Genomic DNA, 21,256 nt, shown 5'->3' with positions numbered 1-21,256 from the left:
ATAGCAAAATAATGATTACAGCATTATGCACAGCAGAGAGAGGCAATAACGAGAGCAGAGTTCAAACATAACTTTTTCCATCTGTCCTGCATCTGATTCTTGGGTCAGTGCCAGACTTGCTCGGTACGAATAGAGCCAGCCCAGTGTCGAGTCATTCCGAAAGTGAAAGTAAGTCACCAGACACCACGGCTGAATGGCCAGACCTCAGCACAACGACTAATCCTCCGCCGAGACACCGTGTGCCGTACAGAGGAGCGTGTAGGTAAGAGTTTACATTGTTATTGTTGTATGTACGGTGAGGTGTGTCACATTGTTAGTGAGGCGTGGATGTCGATAACATATGGAGCGTGTATACACAATAATGTGGTGCGATAGGCTAGGTAGCCGACGTTAAACAGCCCCAGGTAAGTTAACCCACACATGTTCATGATTTAATGAGTGCACATTTCGAGCATTGTGTGTTTTTTATGATATATTTCTGATAATAGAAGTTGTCTGTGTTGTTAACAAACGGGGAAGTGACTCGACTGTCGGTCACAGTGCCGCGTTCAACTGCTCTACAGCTTTACCTGACGCTGCCTATGATACACTTGTATTTCCCCCCACGTCTCACTTAATAGCCCTTAAGGAAATACTTTTAGAGTATAGATAACATAGACGTTGAACATGTGTTCACACACTGCACAACCTCCACGAAAGAGGAATTAACACGACCAAGTGGAGGAAAATGCGTCATAATGTAGTGTAGTAGGTAGATGAGAGCCTGGCAATGAAAACATTCAGGAGAGGAGGCACGCTTTAATAGCAGGGAGTTGTTTGTATTGTGATTTCCCCCAAATGAGCATGCAAGTGAAAGTGAGTTAAGTGGACCGCTGGAGGCAGTTTGGAAAGCGTCTGCGCCCTGAGATAACAACCACAGACGATAAGTGTGCTGAATTACAGTGGCAAGCTTGTTCTCTGTCGCAAGAAGGCTCCTGTGCAGCACTGCACGTCATTTGTGGTCTATATAAAGTTTCTATTCAGTGAATCTGTTTTCAGGGGGGAACAATTAAGATGGCATATGTTAAGCTCCTGATTTATGGAGGGTCAGCCCAGCCCTTATGCAAAATACGTTGGTTCGCTTCAGAGCCTAACCGATATATCGTTTGGCCAATATTATCGGCAGATATTGGCTTATCACTAGGGGTGTAACGATTCATCTACTACATCGATGAACTGATTTATAATCCAACGCTCCAACTACATATCGATCGATTGTATTGATACTAGGAAATTGCACATTGGATTTAAGTACGGCAAACTTTATGGATGTGTGTTTTTTTTAGCACTTTTAACAATAAAGACACGTTAAACGTTACTTACTTGATTCAGTCTGCCTGTCTGTGACGTCATCGGCACGTGCCAGCAGCAGTGCGAATCTCAGAACGACAACACAGTGCAGTATGGCGGATGGCAGAGGAGACGGCGAGCAAGAAATTTTCAAGCCACCATTTTGGTCCAGTGTGTGGAAACACTTTGGCTTTTGCAAAGATGGAGATGTTCTAAATAAGTCGCTCGCTGTTTGTAGAATATGTAAAAGCCAAGTAAAAAACCACGGCAACACGACTAATCTCTCCAGCCACCTACTGAGGCGCCATGGGATTTCACACAACAGCAACCTTCCAGGCACCTCTTGCAGCGTTACCGCTGCAGCAGCAGCACAAGGTCAACTCAGCTCGGGCGAAAAACATCACAGTAACAATTGCCAAGTTTAGTAACACCATACGGTGTGGTTGAAAATCCGAGGTTCTGTGAAATGATTCAAACATTGGAGCCATGGTACCAGATACCGAACCGACCACACTTCTCAGAAAAGGTTATTCCTGCATTGTACGAAAGTACTAAGAATGATGTGAAGCTGTCGCTTTCTCAAGCTGATCGAGTGGCGATGACGACGGATGGCTGGACGTCATGCTCAAATCAAGGGTATGTGACAATTACCTCTCATCACATTGATCCGGAGTGAAATATGAAGACATTTGTTCTGCAAACCAGAGTTTTAAACGAAGCCTATACTGGTAAAAATATTGGTACATTACTGGGTGAAGCCTGCACAGAGTGGAAAATCTCAGACAAGAATCCTGCCATCATCACAGATAATGCCAGGAACATGATTGTGGCCGGTGCAGAGCCCAGTTCAGTCCGCACATGACCTGCTTCGTAGATTCGCTCAACCTAGCCTCACAGAAGGGTTTGGGGGTAGACCGTGCTTCTAGGTTGTTGGGGAAAGTGCGAAAAAGTGTTAAAATTGATATTTTCACCGCATATTTTCACCGCGGCCTATTGCATGTCACGTCCTACACGAAAAACAAAACCTGATGGATTTACCACATCATAAACTGACCCAAGACATAATGACCAGACGGAACAGTTCATTCGACATGCTTGAACGTTTTTTGGAACAGTAGCCAGCTATAATGGCAACTCTGATGTCCAAGGATCTGCGAAAGGGGGCCACAGATGTAGACATGCTAAGTGAGAGTGATATTGCCAACATGGAGGACATTGTTCAGTTGATGGGTCCTGTCAAAATGGCAACCACTGTGATGTGTGAAGAAGACCAGTCAACTCTCTCTTTAATTGCTCCTCGTCACGCAAAACTGCTGAAACACCTACAGCCATGCGAAGACGACTCAATTCTGGTCGCAGAGATTAAGACGGTGATGGCCAATGACCTCTCCACACGCTACAGAGGCACCCAAGATGCTCTCAACATAGGTAATTAATTAACTCTTAATTAAAATCAACCTTGGTTATTAGGCTGTATTAATTTGTAAAATGCCAAACCTTTGAGTTTTCAAGTTTGAAGTTGATTTGAGTTTTTTCATATGGAAAAGTAAACAAGATATCTGCAATAAAATTCTTAGTTCATGGTGGCTTTACCTCATTGCTGTGCCATATTTCTGTTAAAAAAACATACTAAAGTTTAATCTATTGATTATTTTGTATATGAGCAGGTGGTCATCACTTGCAATGTCAGGTCAACTTAATGCAATACTCCTGTTCTTTAAACAGCATCAGCGTTGGACCTGCAATTTAAAGAGCTGCCCTACCTGGAAAAAGAGGACAGAGAACAGGGCTACGCAAAACTGGTTCTTGAGACACAACAGGTAACTCTTCTCTCCTCTCCTCTTTCCTCTGCTCTGTTCTCTTCTCCCCTTTCATTTGTCCTCTCTCAACTCTCATTTGTTCTTTATCCTCTCTCCTCTGAATTTCTGTGTGCAGTCTTACAGAGCAGAAATTTTAACAGTTCACACATTCTTACTTCCATAGATACCAGCAATGGGAAATCAGAAGCAAGATGAGGGAGGCTCACGCACAAAGCTGTCAGGATCCCAGGAAGAGACCACAGGTGTGTTTCATGTAATACCAACAGAAGATTGTTGTTGTTTTGTATTAATTAGAAATGAAAAAACATGACTATATTTTGAAATACATTTCTTATCATATTGCAGCTTCAAATGAGTCGCCTCCTTGTAAGAAGAAAGCCTTAGATGCACTGTTTGGCGATTCCTTCACCCAAAGAGAAAGAAAATCCACAAGTGAGACAGCCAGAGCAGAGGTGACAAGGTACCGGGCAAAAGACGCGCTGCCTTTGACTGAAAATGCCATGAAGTGGTGGAGCTCACAGGAGAAAAAGCTACCACTACTTTCAACCCTTGCTAAACGGTACCTCTGTATCCCAGGGACCAGTGTGCCAGCAGAGCAAGTTTTTAGTACTGCTGATGATGTAGTGAACGCACAGAGAAGTGTTCTGTGGCCAGATCATGTGGATCAGTTGATATTCTTGAAAAAAATCTGTAGAGTCATTGAAGAGTAGTTTTGTTAGGAGCAGGTTCAACCACTGCTCATTTAACCTGAATAGAAGTTGGGTGCACTTTATTATTGTACTCTTTTATGTTGAAAACAACAGCAGAAGTAGCAGGTAAACCTACTGTTAATTCAGCCTGAAGAAATGTTGGTTGCACTTTGTTTTTGGTATTACTATTGTACTCTTTATCTTGAAAACAACAGTACTGTACTCTTTTTATATTGAAAATGAGAGCAGAAAAGGTCCTGGTTGCACTTGATTCAAATAAAAGGTTAATACATTTGCCATTAATTGTTGTTTACTTGTTTATATCCATAAACACTGGTTGGATTTTTGGCTAAAAAGTTACTGAATCGATTTCAAGTCACTGAATCGTATCTGATCGTATCATTCTAAATGAACCAAGATCGTCCTTGAATCGTATCGGCAACCACGAATCGTGATACGAATCGAATCATTGTTAAAATGTATCGTTACACCCCTACTTATCGGTCCGTGCATGAAGTATAATGAATCTGCATTGTTTGCGTTCTATAATGAAAAATCCCATTTTTGGGGGGTACTACCTATTTCACTGTCGTAAGACATGTAATGCAATTCAGCGCCACAAAGTGTCTGCTTGTTCCTTTATCCAACTTGTACAATGAAAATTGAAAAAAGAAGCTGAGTGTCGGAAACAGCCTTCAAAGTAAAAGTTGGGCGTTTTGAAGCGTGTTGGCCGCAGCTGTCAGTTTTTATGAGAGCGAAATGAAATAAATACAACCTAACAACAAATAGCCTAAATAATTTAGATAATTCATAACATTGATATTTCCGCCACTTTCCCACAACTGAGAGAGACAATCTCCGGGATTTTCAAAGTAAACACACCGTGTTTGAGACGGAGACTGAGCCACTGCTGCTGCAGTCGTCATGAAGTAAGTCAAACTTTTTTGTTGTTCACCTTATCCACCAAACGTCTCCAACCAAACACTGTTTAAATTTGTTGACCTGCCAGGAACGTAGTTAGCTGTTAACTTCAGAACATAGCCAATGCTAACAATGCTGTTTTGTTTGCAGGTAAAGTTGCTAGCTGTTGTAACGTTATGCTAACGTTACTCGTTTGTTATTATCAGCTGTTTTGCACGTCATTTTATTATTTGTCCATCTAAGTCTGTGTGAAATGCCTACAATTATGCTAGAAGTGAGTTAACTGGGCCCTGCTCAGTCATATAAGTAAGGCTTAGGAGTGTTTTGATATTAATTTTGATGTATTAAACTGTAGTGTGGTCTGTGTTCACAAATGTATGTGACCAGCAGTGTTTGTGCATTCAGACAGACTGCAAAGTAAAGAGATATTCTAAATAATATAATTAATGTCATGTATCCCTATAATTAGTGAGTAAAAACTAAAGCTACAATAAATACACTGTTTATCAGTGGATGTTCAGTTGACACCATCAAAGTAAAGAGGAAAGATGAACCTCGGCCATATATTTTCTTTATGCAGTCTTTATGTAAGACATCTGTTTTTAAACCTAACAAAATATTACCTTTTATTGCAGAGTTTCCAGAGGACCAGAGTAGAGAGCTTATGAGACCCTTGGAGAGGCAGATGTCGGAAAACTGCCACCATAATCCCTGTACCCAAAACCTCAGCCATCACAAGCCTGAATGGCTGTGTCCAAATTCAGGGGCTGCAGCCTTCAATGACCTAGCCTTTGCGGTCCATGAGGGCCGGGTCCTTCGGACAGGTCTTTGAAAGCCTCGTCCACCGTTGTTAAATGGGACGGTCTAGCCTCCGGAGAATTTCCTGGTTGCCTCACCAGATGTTCCCGCCCCTTACCCTTACGCCACGATTGTGAATGAAGAGATGCATTAAAGTCTGTTTTGGTTCAAATCTATCAAACGTGTACGTTTATTTGTGTGTGTACAAAAATGAACGACAAAATGTGTCAAATCTAAATTGAATCATCAACATTACAAAATAAACATTAACCCATTGGTGAATAACAACTATATTTACCATAGCATTACCAGCGTCATGTATTTTAACTGAAAGTTAACATCTGGAGGTTTTATAGTCCCTTGAAGTTTAACATATCTGGCGTTGGATGTTCAAATGAGTAAAAACCGAGTATAAACCCATTACTTAAATTTGTCATGTCATGTCTGCACCACTTGATGTCGCCATTTTCTCTTGCTTCCTCTTCTGTTTCGGGACTTAGCAGCGGCACGCAAAGGATCTTGGGATATAGCAGGCCGCGAAGGATAGTAGCGGTGCGTCCTCCGAAAAGAGGGAAGGCCAGGCTGCATTTGTGGGCTGCGTTTGAAGGAGCCTCTGAATTTTGACAGCCTTCGCGCAGCGTTGTGACGTAATTGGCCTTCAAATGCGCACTTCGTGGGCTGCAGCCCCTGAATTTGGACACAGCCGTCGATTACCCTCATGTCCGTGATTATGAAAATGCTTCGAGAGACTGGTACTGCCATACATTAAGGCATGCATCCGTCCTGACCTCGACCAACACCAATTTGCATACAGGACCAATATATCCACTACACAGAAAACTGACTGACAAACTACAAACACTGGGTCTGGGAGACCTTCTCTGCAGGTGGATTAAGGACTTCCTCACCAACAGAACCCAGTGCATCAGGATCAGCCACCACATCTCCTCCTCACATCACTCAGCATGCACTGACCTCCCCCAGGTCTGCATCCTTAGTCCAGCAGGACACCTCGCACCCCAGACACTCCCTGTTCATCATCCTCCCCTCAGGAAATAACTGCTGTGTTTTTATCTGTTTTTAGTCATTTATTACTGAGTAATCTATCTATCTATCTATCTAGCTATGTGGAAGGAGTGTCGCGCACCTCGGGAGGAGTGAAGCAGTTTCAACACTAAAGCCCTAAACAATCTTGCCCCTTCATACCTGACAGATCTCCTCCATCACCACATTCCCCCTAGCCGACTACGCTCTGCAGATGCAAACACCCTCACCCCCATCACTAGGACCAAATACCGCACCCTAGGAGACAGAGCCTTCGCCATTGCCGCCCCTACCCTCTGGAACTCCCTCCCCCTGGCCATCCGTAACTCTGATTCACTGCCGTCTTTCAAAAGTCATCTCAAACCCCATCTCTTCAACATCACTTACAAGACCTGACAAAATCAGCTTCCATCCTCTTTATTTCTTATTTTTCCCGTCTACTCTTTTATTTTCTGTATTGCTGTTTATCTACCTTTGTTTGAGTCCCTGTATGTGTATGTATGTATGTATGTATTGTCTGTTTATATCCTTTTGTTTTGTGTTTTTGTAAAGCGTCTTTGGGTACCTAGAAAAGCGCTATATAAAACCTATGTATTATTATTATTATTATTATTATTAACACTGATTCAGTTTTGTATTTAAACACTGTCTTTTAATTAGAAGAGAAGGTTAATCTTTGTACAGTACCCACATGAAACATGTAGTAGCTCATACTGGTCCCAGAAAATGAAGTCATTATAAATCACTGTGGTATTTGTTGTTTGTATTCATCAATGAAGGTATACACATGGTCTAATTATGTCAGTAAAAAATGCAACAATTCATGAAATAAAGTTATTTTTACTGGTGTATTTGTACACTCTCTTGCCATAGTTATAAGCCTACTAAAATGCAAAATGTCTTAAAGAAGTGGAGGGAGTTATAAAATACCCACTAAAGGAAATGGTGTGTTGTAGGATGTGTAGATTGAGAAAATGTCAGAACAGTGCAGTTAACAAACACATCAGAGTCAGGTTCTGAGTTCCAACTTAACATTTAATTGATAAACACAACCAAGTGAGCAAAGAGTGGTCTAGATCACGTCTTTTAGACGTCATTTAAGGACATGCAAGACGTCTAAAAGACGTCCTCTGGAGAGCCAGAATTAAAGTTTTTTATACGTCTTTTCTGGACGTTGTATAGACGTTTATATATCGTTTATCGACTAATTCTGGCTGTCAGTGGACGTCCGGATCATAGCCAGTATGAACGTCTATTCTCAACTAATTCTGGATGTCAGTGGATGTATAGATTATGGCCTGACTATTGACATGGCCAGGCCATGATCTGGACATCCATTGACAGCCAGAATTAGTCAATAAATGACATTGAGAAAAGACGTCCAGTCAGGCCATAATCTAGACACCCACTGACATCCAGAATTAGTTGAGAATAGACGTTCATACTGGCTATGATCTGGACATCCACTGACAGAATTAGTCGATAAACGATATATAAACGTCTATACAATGTCCAGAAAAGACGTATAAAAAACTTTATTCTGGCTCCCCAGAGGACGTCTTTTAGACGTCTTGGATGTCCATAAATGATGTCTAAAAGACGTGATCTAGACCACTCTTTGCTCACTGGGAATGTGTCACAACAATATAACTTAACACATTGATAAAAACAACAACAACAACATTTTTAGAACGTGCCTCTAATTACTTGCATGGCCTCGGACAGGCCAGCCACAGCCACCGTACTCTCCTGAGATATTGGTGCCCTGCACTTAGGGCAGACATCATCCCTGGCCATGAGCAGTGTCAGGCAGCAGGACCTTCCATTTCAGCTGTAATGACAATAACAACAAAGATGTCAAGTTTATTTCAAATTGATGAAAGAAACCATACACTAGAGAGTGTAGTGTTGGGGTGTAGGCTGCGACAGTGTTTTGTCTGTAACTTTTGTGGTAGGGAGTCACTTTCGGTATTTATTCCACGTCTATCACTGTTGGTCTCGTGGTGCAGCACTTACATTGTTAATGTCTGGTTACTTGATCATGATTAAAGGGCTGCGTACACTTACTGACATATTCTTCTTTTCTGACTTAAAACACTGAAATGTCCTCAGCAGGGTGAGGGTTTGCTTCCTTGTACAGTGAGAATGACAAGAGGCGGTCTTTACTTTGGTTCCATAGTTCCTTCCCTTTCAAAAAGTGGCTGAGGTTATCAACTAGATTTTCAATTTAAGGGATTTTTGTCAAGAATGTTTGAAGTGTTGTGACTAAGAACTGTATCGTGTTACTGGCTTGTATCAAACCGACAAGCTGTCATACACCTGTCTCTCCACTCTAAAAAACAATGTGTTAAGCGCCAAAAAAAGGATTAGATAGATAATGGATTTGTGAACTGTAAAATGCCACTGCTGCTGGGACCAAAGTATCATCTTTGCACTCCTTGATCTCGCAGATAATCAGCTTCAACAACTGTCGTGGCACAAAAACAGTGAGATCCTTCACACAATGGTGTTATCCACACAGGAAGTGAACAGACAGGCCAGGCCACTAGAGTCATTTTAAGAGACAGGAATTTTGATAGAGTACATCCTGTGTGACCACTGAGTTTAAAACAATATTGCTGGAGATAAAACCATAACCGTCAGGCGGTGTGACCTGTCCTGCATTGCGGTGTGTATCCATAATTCCAGAGTTGGATTGACTTATAGTCCTAGTTGGCGGTTTAGCAAGATTTGGTGTGTAATGTTCAGTGTGTTGCAATCAGAAGATAAATTCATGGATTACCCTAAATCCGTGCGTGGTAGTTTGGGGAGTACAGATGTTTCACCATTGTGTCCAACAGTTTCAGACAGGCATCCGCCACCACACAGCTGCAGTGACCTAATTATTGTATTGGGAATGCATGTTTACTGTGCTCAAATTCTTTCACTATTTCAATAACTGTCCACACTGTGGGTGTGCTTCTTATTTGTCCAGTTTAGTAATGTAAGAATTTCCATCTGTGTCCTCAAACACAAGTCGCTTATTCATTCAAGTCGCTTAGGGAAGACGGGGACTGTCCTTGCCCTTTTGTGTTGGCGTAATAGTGACCATTTCCAAATGGCAAATTAAAGCTTGTTGAACCATGTGGCTGAAATGATAATAGTCAATTAAAGGCATAACAAGATGCTGCTGTGACTGTGCTGTGCTATGTCATGAACCAAATCAAGTTTCAGGCAGGAGATGAGACGTGGGTAGCCAAAAAACAAAAAAAATACACACAACCAAACCAAGATTTCATAACTATTCTTAAAAGGGAAGAATAAGCCAACGAGTAGGAATAACAGAGCGCAGGGGTCATCACCAACAAGCCAAGCTCTTTGAAGCGTAAAGGAAATTAGCTCATATTCGGCACATCCTTAACTCTTCAAGTATGATGAAAAAAAAAACTCCCAAGTTGACTTTCTCTTTCAGTATGACTCCTTATCTGTTTGATTAAAACACTTTAAACGTTAGTGGACAGCTGGTCAAACAGGTTTCTGAAGTAGTTCCGGCCCTGTGTTTCACCACCACTTACAATATAACACTTTAGACTCATCAGAAACCATTTTATATGTCAAATAATGTCAAATAGATTAGACTCAATTCCTGGCCTGAGTCTGCAGTCACCAACTTTCTTAAGATAATATTTAACCAATGATTAAACATTGTAGGCAAGACGCCGATAAGATCTCTATTACTATTGCCACATTTCTCAAGAAATCAAATACAATAAGTTTCAATAACTTTATGCAATTCAGTGCAAAGGTGATCAGTGACATGATACAATCTCTCATGGTTTCTGGCTCAGTCACTCTTAATAAATCTAAATACAATGCAAATGTCTTTTCAGAAAACATCCGTCATGCAAAGATGGCTGTTTATATTCAAGTGATGAATATGTGGAATAGTTGTGGATTATAGCTGGGAGACCAGAAGCATTTCGAATACAAGTTGAAAACAAGTTGCAAAAGTGTTCAGATGTCTCCACTTAGGATCTACTTTAGTTCCTGTTTTGTATTTTGTGTGTGTGTGTGTGTGTGTGTGTGTGTGTGTGTGTGTGTGTGTGTGTGTGCGCGTGCATGCGTGCAATTGTAAAAGCGTCTTTAAGGGACAAGCATTGCAAATTAGCTTGGCTATGAAAACTATGATCAACAAAACCTAATGCTTGGGGCCGTACTTCCTTTTGATTTTCTGTTCAGCTGCATTCCCTGGAGAAGAGATGTGTCTGGGGAAAACAAAACAAACTTGTCCAGCTTTGGCCAATTTAGGAGAACTGAACTGGGGAACGAAGGACCGTGGAAACTTACAAGAAAAAAATTATGTTTCTACAAAATGGCAGATTCTCAAAAACAACAAATTACAATCGTGGGAACTGTGTGGTTGCAAAAAGAAAGAAAGAAAGAAAGACAGGGACTGACACTGCGCCAAATGCCAGGACACAGACCATTAAACAAAAGACAAAACAAAGCTGTATTAGTGTATAACCAAGCAGTTGATGGTTTTATCACTCTCACCGTGCAGCTTCACAGCCATAGTCCTTCTTTTTTCTCTGCTTTGTGTCTGCCAAATGAGGATAACTGCCCCTCCCAAAAGCACATGTGCATGCAAGGTATCTATCAATGCTGTTTTCACCTGGTAGGCAAAATCAAGTGAAGTTGCAAATCAGAGCAAAAGTGAAAGCAGAGACCTAGAGATCAGATTATGAGATTCTTTTCAATTGCTGGAGGGTAAAAGGAAACAAAAGGACATCACGAGGGTTCAGTGGTCACCAGAGCAAAGCAAATGAACAAATGAACTCTCAGTTGTATTAATGAAGACTAATGAATGACAAGAACAGACTACTGTTAGTGCATGCTTAAAAAGAACACAACTCTGTCCTTGGTGACACACCTGGAACCATCTTACTGAAATTATTTATATCAGGTATATATATAATATCAGGTTGAATATTGGGTTGCTAGATCTAATGTGCACCTACTCTAGAAGCTTTTTGTGTTTTGATAGAAGCAATTTCCCCTTGGTTTAGATTAGAGCAGGCATTTTGAGACGGGTTAATGAGCTTTTGCAAAGCCTTTGGTCTTTGTTGATTCACTATTTGTGTCACTGGATGTGTTCCAATGCAAGTGAGTGCTTTCGAACATACTAGCCAGGAAGCCATTTTTAGCCCTGGTGGTCTCGTCTCAGTTGACTTGTGATCAGTTTAGTCCCCCTCATGTCACAATCTTGTATGATGTTAGTGGAGGCTGTGTTTGTTTCAGGTGGAAACTTTGCAATGCAAAGCACATTATTTCTGCACCTAGATGTGACAGTTTTCTTATGTTCTTTCCTCTCCTCTGCTAGTTTAATACTTTGCTGACTTGTCACAACAGGAAGTATTATCACTGGCAAGCTAGCGGTTAATTTTTCTGCTAAGATTGTCTATATTTGGTGAAGTCTGCTGCTTGCCTGCTCAGACCAGGTAAACAGAGCGTGACTCACAGTGTGCCTGCCTTCTACTGTTGTCACTTTCTTTGCTGGGAGCAAACAAACCTCCCCAAAGTCACATAAACTCTTTTCACCCACATTATGCTTCTTTGTTTCACTTCATTATACTTACCAGTATAATGGTATAACAACTGTCGAGACAATTGTGATTCTTACCAGCATCTGTCATCCACAGCAGATGAAGACGTCCCCTGCTGACTGGTGACTCCACGTACAGTCATCTGAGGTCAGCATTATTGGTTCCATCTGCTCATTTTTTTTGCATGATGCGCATAGTAAAACCCCGCTTACGCACATCAGATCCACCGCGAACTGAGTTGAGCTTGTGCAACTAGAACTATGTTGCGAAACATAATAAATGACCAGTGCAGTTTTAGTTTCTATTAAGAGAGAGAGTGTGTCTTCTAAAAGTGAATTTTATTGGCCATTAATTTCATCAGCCCCTAATTCACTGACCTGTAATGCATAATCGTAATCCCTCCATATATACAAGTGAGACCCAGGTGATGCTGAGCACCTCTGGCCAAAAAAAAAACCAATAGTACCATTGTGCACCTGACTTTGACTTTCCTTTGCACCCCCGATCTACAGAAATAACCCTCCATTGGTGTATGTGTTTGTTACATTTTAACTTATGTCATTATTAAAAATTGTCATTTCAGGTAAATGAACATGGCCTCCATTGGTATCTTCCTTTTCACTGTCATCTACATCACTGCAGGAAATGCAAATACTGGTAAGTTCTGCCTCATCTGAGAGTATGAAGTTTGAAATTCTGCCTGCTGCTGATGTAACGACCCATCCCTTTTCAAAAAACATTTTCTTCTACAGGCTTTATAAATTTGCAATGCAAGACTGAAAACGTGGGACAGTATGGTCAGCTGTCACTGCTGGAGTGTGCCGTCAAAACTTCTCAAGAGGGAACAGATGCAGTAATCCGGACAGTCAGCTGGAAGAAAGAGGGAGTTGACGATCCCTTACTGGTTTTTCACCGAGGGGAAACTAAAAAAGAGCCACGCTACTCGTTTGCTGAACCATCCTGGAACAACAGGAACATGAATGTATCCCTGCACATCACCAACACTGCTGTGGAGGATCAGGGAGTTTATACATGTATAGTGATGACAGACAGAGGTACTACAACCAGCGAGACCAGCCTTAAAGTCACAGGTGAGAGCCTTCAGCCATGTTTGACCACTGAAACATTCTGACAACTATGTGGCACAGAGAGATGGCCATCTTTAGTCTTCAAAGCTAATCCCTACAATTCACCTCAAAGCTGAACCATGATTAGTCTTTCCTGTTTCTGTTAACATATTATATGTTCTAGTTACACACAGAAAGATTTGATTGTTGCTTTGATGGAATGAAGATTGTTTAGAGATCAGGGGACTTTCCTCCACTAGCAGATTGGTATTTTCTATGAAACAGATTCAGCTGTCTCTCTCTGTTGGACGCTTTCTGTTTCATTGTGACAAATAACCAAAATCAAAAGTACCTTCTGTAGTCAGTTTCCTCATTATTTGCATTTCCTTCCACACATTGTACTCCAAAGAACGAGTCAAATATTGTAGTCAGTAATAATTTTGCAATACTTTATTGGTGTCATTTAATTGACGTTGTGGTGCAATGTTCAGCTTTATGATGATGTTTGCTTTCTCTTTGCAGCCAAATACAGCAAACCAACTATAATCTCCGAACCTGAAAGGATAACTCAAAGTACAGGTGGTACCCTGGTCTGTAACTCTGTTGGTGGCTACCCGAAAGGTCAGATTCGCTGGTTTGGTGAGCTCAACGAGGATTGGACGAAGAGCGCTGAAATGGAGGTGAAGCAGACAAAAAGTGGTCTGTTTGACCTCTCGAGCAAGCTGACTCTGCTGCCAGGATCCACTTACTCCAAGTATAAATGTGCAGTGTTCAACACCAGTGGAGGCAAAGAAGATGAGGCCACGTTTGAAGTACCAGACAGACCAGACGCATCAGGCCGTTCAGGTATATGTTCTTTAATGCCTTTTGGCTCAATCCTGCATCACACAATGAAATGTCATACAGCCATTTCCACCACAGTTACACATGAGTTCATCCTTCCCCCTGAAATCTGAAGCAACACAGATGTCACTACGGTTAAATAAGCACACAGACTACCACTTCCTGGTGGTATGGAGAGGAATTTCCTCTCACACAGGTGCAGAACATAGGAGTTAGCTGGCCGACGGCTGTAGTTTTCGCGGTGTGTTTTAGCTTTTTGGCAGAGACACAGGCAACAGTCAGCCTTCATCGGCACTAGTTCTTTGAAGTCAGTTTGGTGTATCTGCACCATAAAGTCTTCAGGAGCCTGTTGGTCTTGAAAGAAAAAAAAACTTGACAGGTTAGACTGACCGTGTAAACATTGAACCACAAACAAAGCAGGAGCTCCATATAAATACATTCCAGAAAAGATGGAAGTTTTGGTCCCCTGCATCACTACATTGTGTGTTTGTTTTATCTGAAGCCAGCCATTTCCTGTGCTGTAGTTGTTTTGATACACAAGTTGATGAATAGCCAGGCTGCAACATGTCTTGATGTGACTTCAAAACTTCAAAACAATGCTCTGCACAAAGAAAGAAAACTATGCATGACGGTCAACGTCTGAGCTGCGTAGTGGAAAATACAGATTCACTATTAAGTTCCCATTAGGCACTCTAGCTGAGCTGTTATCTGCATTCTCACAGCTGCCACGTACAGTAAAAGGTCATTTATTATTAGCTGATCTTTATCAGTCGTTGCCTGCCTGCCACCTTGTTTACTTTACTTTTCTTTTACTCCTGCTGATGTCCAAATGCAGACCCCAGCAGGAGCAAAAGAGAAAGTGAATGTAGGCAGTTAACAGTATTACAGGGGAATTTCCACAAAGTGCTTACATACCTGATTTTAACAAACACTTCTTTCCTCTTTTTGTTCATGACTTGAAGGATTAGAACATTAAAGCTTTGTTATTCATTTATTCAGGTGGGGATCCAGGAAAGCCGTCTGCTCCAGTCTCCACAATAGTTGCTCCTGTGGTGGTCATCGGATCGCTGATTGTAGGATTGCTGGTGGTGATGGTGATCATTCACAGAAGGCGATCTCAACGTGAGTATCCACACAGGGCCTCGTTTGGCTTTTGGTCTAAATGTATTTCTGTGTGAGTATGAACATAACAGGTGTAAAAAGGTACAAGACAAAATGTCTAAGCACTTGAACTGTAGCACTGAACTCTTTGTTTTTTATTTGGCTGGAATGCACTCTTTAAATGAAAATGTAGCTTTTAATGACATCTAACTCTGTACGTATGGAGTTAAATGAACTTAATGTAAGTCGCTTTGAACAAAAACATCTTCCAATGTAGTGTATGTAATGAAACATTATGAAAAAGTCAGACCAGAAGCCGGCACTTATATGAACACCCAAAGAGAAGGCACGTGACTATTGTTTTAGGACAGACTCTAAAAACTGTAAAGCTAACCCTTTTACTGTAATAAACAACAGTGAGTAGCATTACTGACAGAGTATGCAATTACAGCAGTACTTCTACTACTATGATATTTGGTCTATCAACAATAAAGTGTTACAAGGAAATAAGCAGACAATAGATGAAGATTAGCTGCAGGTAGAAAAACCTGAATAACACTTGCAAGACCAGTTATTCATGATGGGAAAGTACGCTCTCGTTTATTGTTAGGTAGGATTAGTGAAGCCTCAATTAGCTTCACACAGTAGAGCGGAACATTTCCCTTCAGCGGTGTGAAAAATGTCCCACACAAATTTGTGAAGTAAGCAGACTTAGATGTTTGCAGTGAGTGTCATAACAAGACTTTTTAATTCATTCGTCATTTTCTTTACAGAGGCCCGGAGGCACTCTACAACACCCCTTATGGGTACGTCCGTCTTTGGACATCCAATACTGCTGCTTTTGTTCTTTTCTAACTGGGACGATGGGTTAACATTTAGTAACAGTGGCCTTAAATTTCGGCATCGACAGTACTAAACAAAACCTGAACTGAAAAGAGGAAACACTGGCATTGAATCACGTATTGACACCTGAAAACGTTCCCCTGGAAAATGAAGAAGACGTATAATGTTTTGCATTTTAATGTGTTTTAATGACGGATTCTAATGTCAAAACACTGTCATCAAAAAAAGGTAGACATATGAAAAAAATCAGATGACCGTGACTTGAAAAACACCAAAATACAAATATATCAAAATGTAACTGAGTTTTAATGTCTGAGATTTATTTTTCAGTGGAACTTCCCTCTACAAATGTTTCATTGCCAATATGTACTTATTTCAGTTCAGGTTTAATTTTCAATTGTCAACATTTAAAGTCACTGTTTCTGCTCCATATACTTTTTGAGGTGAAAATAAGGGTTTTATCTAATGATTTTTGCCAGCTAGTTTTTTGCTGACTGAAACACAAAAAGAAAACACTGCTACAGAGCTGATATATAGTTGAATGTATCTGCCAGTGGCCTCCTAGACGGCATTTTTTCAGCCAGCATGACACCAAACTAACCCACCACAGACGGTCTGATTGCATTCCAAGCCTGTTCGAGCATGCACTCCTCCCGCTGTGTTTTGAACTTTGGAGTACATGTTGATCACTGACCAAAAACTTCTGCAATATCCCTGCACTACCTTGGTGTCACTTTATTAACATAAAATAATAAACTGCTCCCTGGGGTTTCCTCTGACTTTAAAGATGTCCTTGGAAGTACAGTCATGTACTACACAGGACATAGGTTGTATATTTTCCATGACTTGTGGAAAACTGAGCTTGGTTTTTAATCATCAGTCTTTGAATCATAATATAATCTGATTCATTTGTCAGAAACTTATCACAGGGGATCTTCCTATGCTTGCAGGTCATTAACTTGCTTAGTTTGGTGATAGTTTTACACCCACAGACTGTAACACACAATAAAATCTTGAATTTGTTCCAGGTGACCGTCGGGAAGTCCCTACATCTGAGTTAGACGCCGAGCAAGGTAAGCCTGAAATGCAGCATTGTTACTCACTGTGTCTAATAAAACTTGTTTTACTACTGTTTCTAAGATGAAGTGCATGAGGATTAACTCAGGCTTTGGTATTGAACCTTTTGCAGGAGGTCATCAGGAGATGGAAAACGAATACCGAGACACCGTGGCCTGAGGTGATTTTAATGTTCCCAGTAAATAGTTGAGAAGATTAGTTTCACCGCAACATATTTATGTGTATTGGCAGTCTACAAGATAATATCCGGTAACTAAAAACTCTCTCACTGTCTCTCTGCAGGAGGCACAGCATGTCACAGGAATATGCAAACTTACCGGAAACCTGATATCACAACTTCCTTGTTTGCTAAGTGTCGGTCTGTCGCAGCACTTTTCCTACTGCAAAGAACTGTGTGTATAACTAGGAATAACTTGTATTACTGTGATTTACCGGAGGAAATGTAAGCGCTTCATTCACCAAAAGGGTCACTTAATCAACACTCTTAGATCTAGTCTGAATCTAAAACAAAATCTCAACTGATTTTAAATAAGTGACAGACACTTAAAGGCCGGACCTGTGATCTTAAAACTCTGATCAACTATATTGTGATCAATTTGTAACGTCCACAACAAACCAACTTGATAGTGATTTTAGGGTGGCAGTGAATCTCTAAGATGTCCATGGAAAATGTTGTTTCATGTTGTTTTTGTTCAGCCCACGCAGTAACTGTAGCCTTTGGCAGCTTGGCTGGAATAATCGTCCTTCTCACTTCCTTTTCTCATATAATGTCAGCATTACAAGGAAGAGCTTGTATCATATTCTTGGGATAGGGGCAGGGACTTAAGAAATGGCAGGGAAATGCTACAGCTAGTTGCTTAGATTTGACAAATATTTGCATTTTTCACTTCACACATGACTTGGAAGTTTGTTTGATGCTTTCAAAAGACAGCATTATGTTGTCAGCAAATCCCATGAAAAGACTAAAAGCAGCCAGACACTTGTCTATCTCAATACTTTTTGACTTTCCTACCCTGTCTGCGGCTGCTGCCTTTCTGCCTCTTTATATTGTTTTTATTATGGAGGTAGTTATATGTGCACAGCATTTGAGTCTGGGACAAATTTGCTTGCAGGGCCAATACAGCAAAGTGTATCAGTCGCATTGATGGTATGGTATGGTATGATATGGTATCCTATCATACTTGAGACAGGATAGGAAAGTCAGAGATCTGGGCCCATTCATCTTGCTGAAGATGTAAATTGTTTAGAAAACAAGAGTTTAGAAGTACCTGTGGTTTTATTTTGTTTTATTTTTTAAAGCTTCACAGCACCACCCTCACTTTAAGCAAACATTACTCAAGGAGGAGTACTCATTTGTTGCCCTTGTTATTACCAGTGGCACCAGGTGGGATTGACTCAAACATATGAAGGAAGTAGCAGACAGTTCAGACCAGTAATACTCAATATATGGTCTGCGAGCCAGATGTACAGTTGAGTGGCCTGCTGACCATTTTCAGATTCATAATGAAAATAATTTTATGGATTCATTCATTCAAAGAGTCTGCTGGAGGAAATTCTGCTGTACCCTGGGCACAGACACTCCTGGCTACCAGACATGAGGGCGCTGTAAACCAGATAGCCAGGACTGAACAGAGGGACTTAAATGTTTTGTATAATAATATAAAGTAGCTTCTAAGTAATAAAGAGAAAGCTGATCTTTGTGTGATGGCTGTGCAAAAGTTACAGAGGAAAGGGGGATTATTTTAATCCCATAAATGTGAATTTTATACCAGAGGATTTTCAATATGCTATTCATTCCGTCCCTGATAGGAGCAGTTTATGTTTATGAATCATTGCAAAATTATTTTTTGAATTATTTTTTTTTTATGCAGTAAAATAGCATATCTAGAGCCTAGTGTCAGTGTCATTTTAAGGTAATTTGAAATAAAGAATTTCAAAGAAAGATGAGTTATGGACCTTTTAATGTTTATTTTATCTGCTAAATCTGCTAAATATATTATTGTTCGTTTATGAACTGGCCTCATTGCCTCCTGTCGTTGAGTTTTGCTGCGTTAGACCATCATCTAGCCATTACATTGATAACAAGAGTAAATGCGTCAGAATCCGGCTGTCTTAACTCAGCTGGTGAAACCGAATGATCGATTACATTGCGTGTTTTATTTGCAGCATTTTCTGGAACAAATCAAAGATTGGCAGTGCCAGTTTCCTGAGGGAAACCCTGGATGAAGGTCTTTGGCAAAGACAAATAAGCTGCATCAGGCTTTGGACGCACAGCTGACACTGTTATTAGATGAATTTATGTTGGTTTTTGTCTTTTAATGGGATTTGTAGAAAACTTTTAAAAAGTAGGGTATCACCAGCCTTTGCTTCAAGGGTCTTTGCTGAGAAGCTTTTCATGGTTTTAGTACATCAATAATGAAGTCAACTGGTCTAACTTTAAGTTCAGTGTTTCCCTTCACTGTCCTGAGAACATTCTACCCCCGCTTTTTCCATATCCTTTTTCTGACCACCGAGAAAGTTTGCTCGATAGATTCTGGTTGCACTTCCGTGTTCCACATGATGTCCACTTGTCACTTACTTGCTATTGCAAAATACTAAAACACATGTTTGTCTTCCTCTAACTGTCTTTGTTGTTTATATAACTTCTGGCAGCAGTATGCACCTTCATTGCCAAATTTAAACTCTTACCTTCATCAGCTCAGATGGGTTTTTGGTTTCATTCTTCTTATCTGATACCAGTCCTCAGAAAATGGCTGCCACCATTTTCAGTCTTTTGGGATCCAGATTTCTGACTTTTTTTTCCTTTTTGTTAATAGAGCCAGGCATGACAAAATATCCTGTTCTGTACTTAAAAACAAAGCAAAACAAAGAGTTAGGTGTGCTCAACACAAACATCTTATCATCCTCAAAAGTATATGATTAATCTTGGCTCCGTAAAGCAAAGTTATCCGGGTTAATCATTGACTTTTCACATGGAGATAAACAGCAGGATATAAGTTTGGAGTGTAGAGTTGATTTCAGAAATGTAAAAACCATGCGAAAGGTGCTCCTATGAATGCGATTTTATATAGATATATATACTGTTTTTATAAATCTGTGAAAACTTTAATTCTGTGTGTGAGTTTATGTTTTTGATGCAGTTTATACATCCGCTCTGAATGAAATGTGCCACTGAATCACAGACAGTACGAACATTTTGATTACTCTGTGCTGTGTTTTTATGATTAACATGTACTGTATACACTGGGATCTGTGACGTTTGTAATTTAATAAAAATACATTCTCAGCTGTAAAAGATCTGTTTGAATGATTTGTTCATCGTTGTTTTTGCTGCACACTCGTGTAGATTATATTACACCAGTCAGGCGGCTTGTTTTGGGTAATGTTAGTACACGTCTGGACATGACAACGTCATTCCCTCCTGTTTCAGGGGAAAACAGACATGACAGAATGATTTCCAATGTAAACGTTCAACTTGTGTTAAGATTTATTTGCTGGCCTTAGATGTGACAACTGATATTCCTGTCTATAACACATTACCACCTGTAGACGCTTGATTTTGAGATTGTGTGTAAATGCTCTTCTTGTTCCTGATCAGCTGACTTGATAACAGAGCAATGTGCCACTCAGGAGATTATAGTGTTTCTTATTCTGCTGTTAGAATGATTCAAATCATGCTACTTCTTTTTCTGCAATTTCTTTTCCTTGAAAATTGTTTTCTCCGTGCATCAACAGGTGCCGTGTTACATTAATGCTGAATAAGTCTCTGACTCTGGATTAGGGGTCTTATCACTGTAATTGTCATTCATTTTCATGCTGACCTTGTCAGTTCATGTATATCAGTAGATAAAATATATCACTTCCAATATCAGATAATGTTGACCCAGATTTAAGATGAGTGTTGGAGAGTGCAGAGCTTGAAAACCTTGAATGGATAGCAATCCTGCCATCTATTGGACAAATAGCATTACAGCATGTTGTCAGGCCACAACAGCACAGGTTAACTACATGGAAACTAATGTGCTGTTGTTTTTTATTTTATTTTAAAATGTTTAAATTTTATTATTATTATAATGGCCACCTAGGGCAGTAGTGTCCCTGCTTCAAAGATAAACATGGGCATATGATAATATGTCCCAGAG

At 40.4% G+C, this 21,256-nt stretch overlaps 1 protein-coding gene across 3 annotated transcripts; it reads left to right on the top strand.

Annotated features, from left to right (window-relative positions):
* The first annotated feature begins 177 nt into the window (after window positions 1–177).
* Window positions 178–20,403, top strand: LOC311251951 (programmed cell death 1 ligand 1). 3 transcript variants are annotated; one of them, XM_084344661.1, is made up of 9 exons: window positions 178–262; window positions 12,280–12,330; window positions 12,767–12,840; window positions 12,936–13,274; window positions 13,773–14,096; window positions 15,093–15,215; window positions 17,066–17,110; window positions 17,227–17,274; window positions 17,397–20,403. In XM_084344661.1, the coding sequence occupies exons 3-8, from the start codon at window positions 12,771–12,773 to the stop codon at window positions 17,271–17,273; spliced, it is 948 nt and encodes a 315-aa protein (XP_084200787.1). In that variant the 5' UTR covers window positions 178–262; window positions 12,280–12,330; window positions 12,767–12,770; the 3' UTR covers window position 17,274; window positions 17,397–20,403. The 3 variants fall into 3 exon arrangements, with proteins under 3 accessions (XP_084200787.1, XP_084200788.1, XP_084200789.1); XM_084344663.1 differs by lacking the exon at window positions 178–262 and adding an exon at window positions 371–404; XM_084344662.1 differs by lacking the exon at window positions 12,280–12,330 and having other exon boundaries at window positions 185–262.
* The last annotated feature ends 853 nt before the right edge of the window (window positions 20,404–21,256 follow it).

The sequence above is a fragment of the Pagrus pagrus genome (assembly GCF_965226575.1).
Source record: "Pagrus pagrus genome assembly, chromosome: 2".
NCBI classification, from domain to species: domain Eukaryota; kingdom Metazoa; phylum Chordata; class Actinopteri; order Spariformes; family Sparidae; genus Pagrus; species Pagrus pagrus.
Note: the sequence above shows the minus strand (reverse complement) of the source record. Positions and strands in the feature narration are given on the sequence as shown.

Coding starts and splice junctions, on each gene's coding strand:
- LOC311251951 (XM_084344661.1), top strand. CDS start 12,771: ATGAACATGGCCTCCATTGGTATCTTCCTTTTCACTGTCATCTACATC. Junction 14,097..15,092: donor AGACGCATCAGGCCGTTCAG/GTATATGTTCTT, acceptor TCATTTATTCAG/GTGGGGATCCAGGAAAGCCG. Junction 15,216..17,065: donor TCACAGAAGGCGATCTCAAC/GTGAGTATCCAC, acceptor AATTTGTTCCAG/GTGACCGTCGGGAAGTCCCT.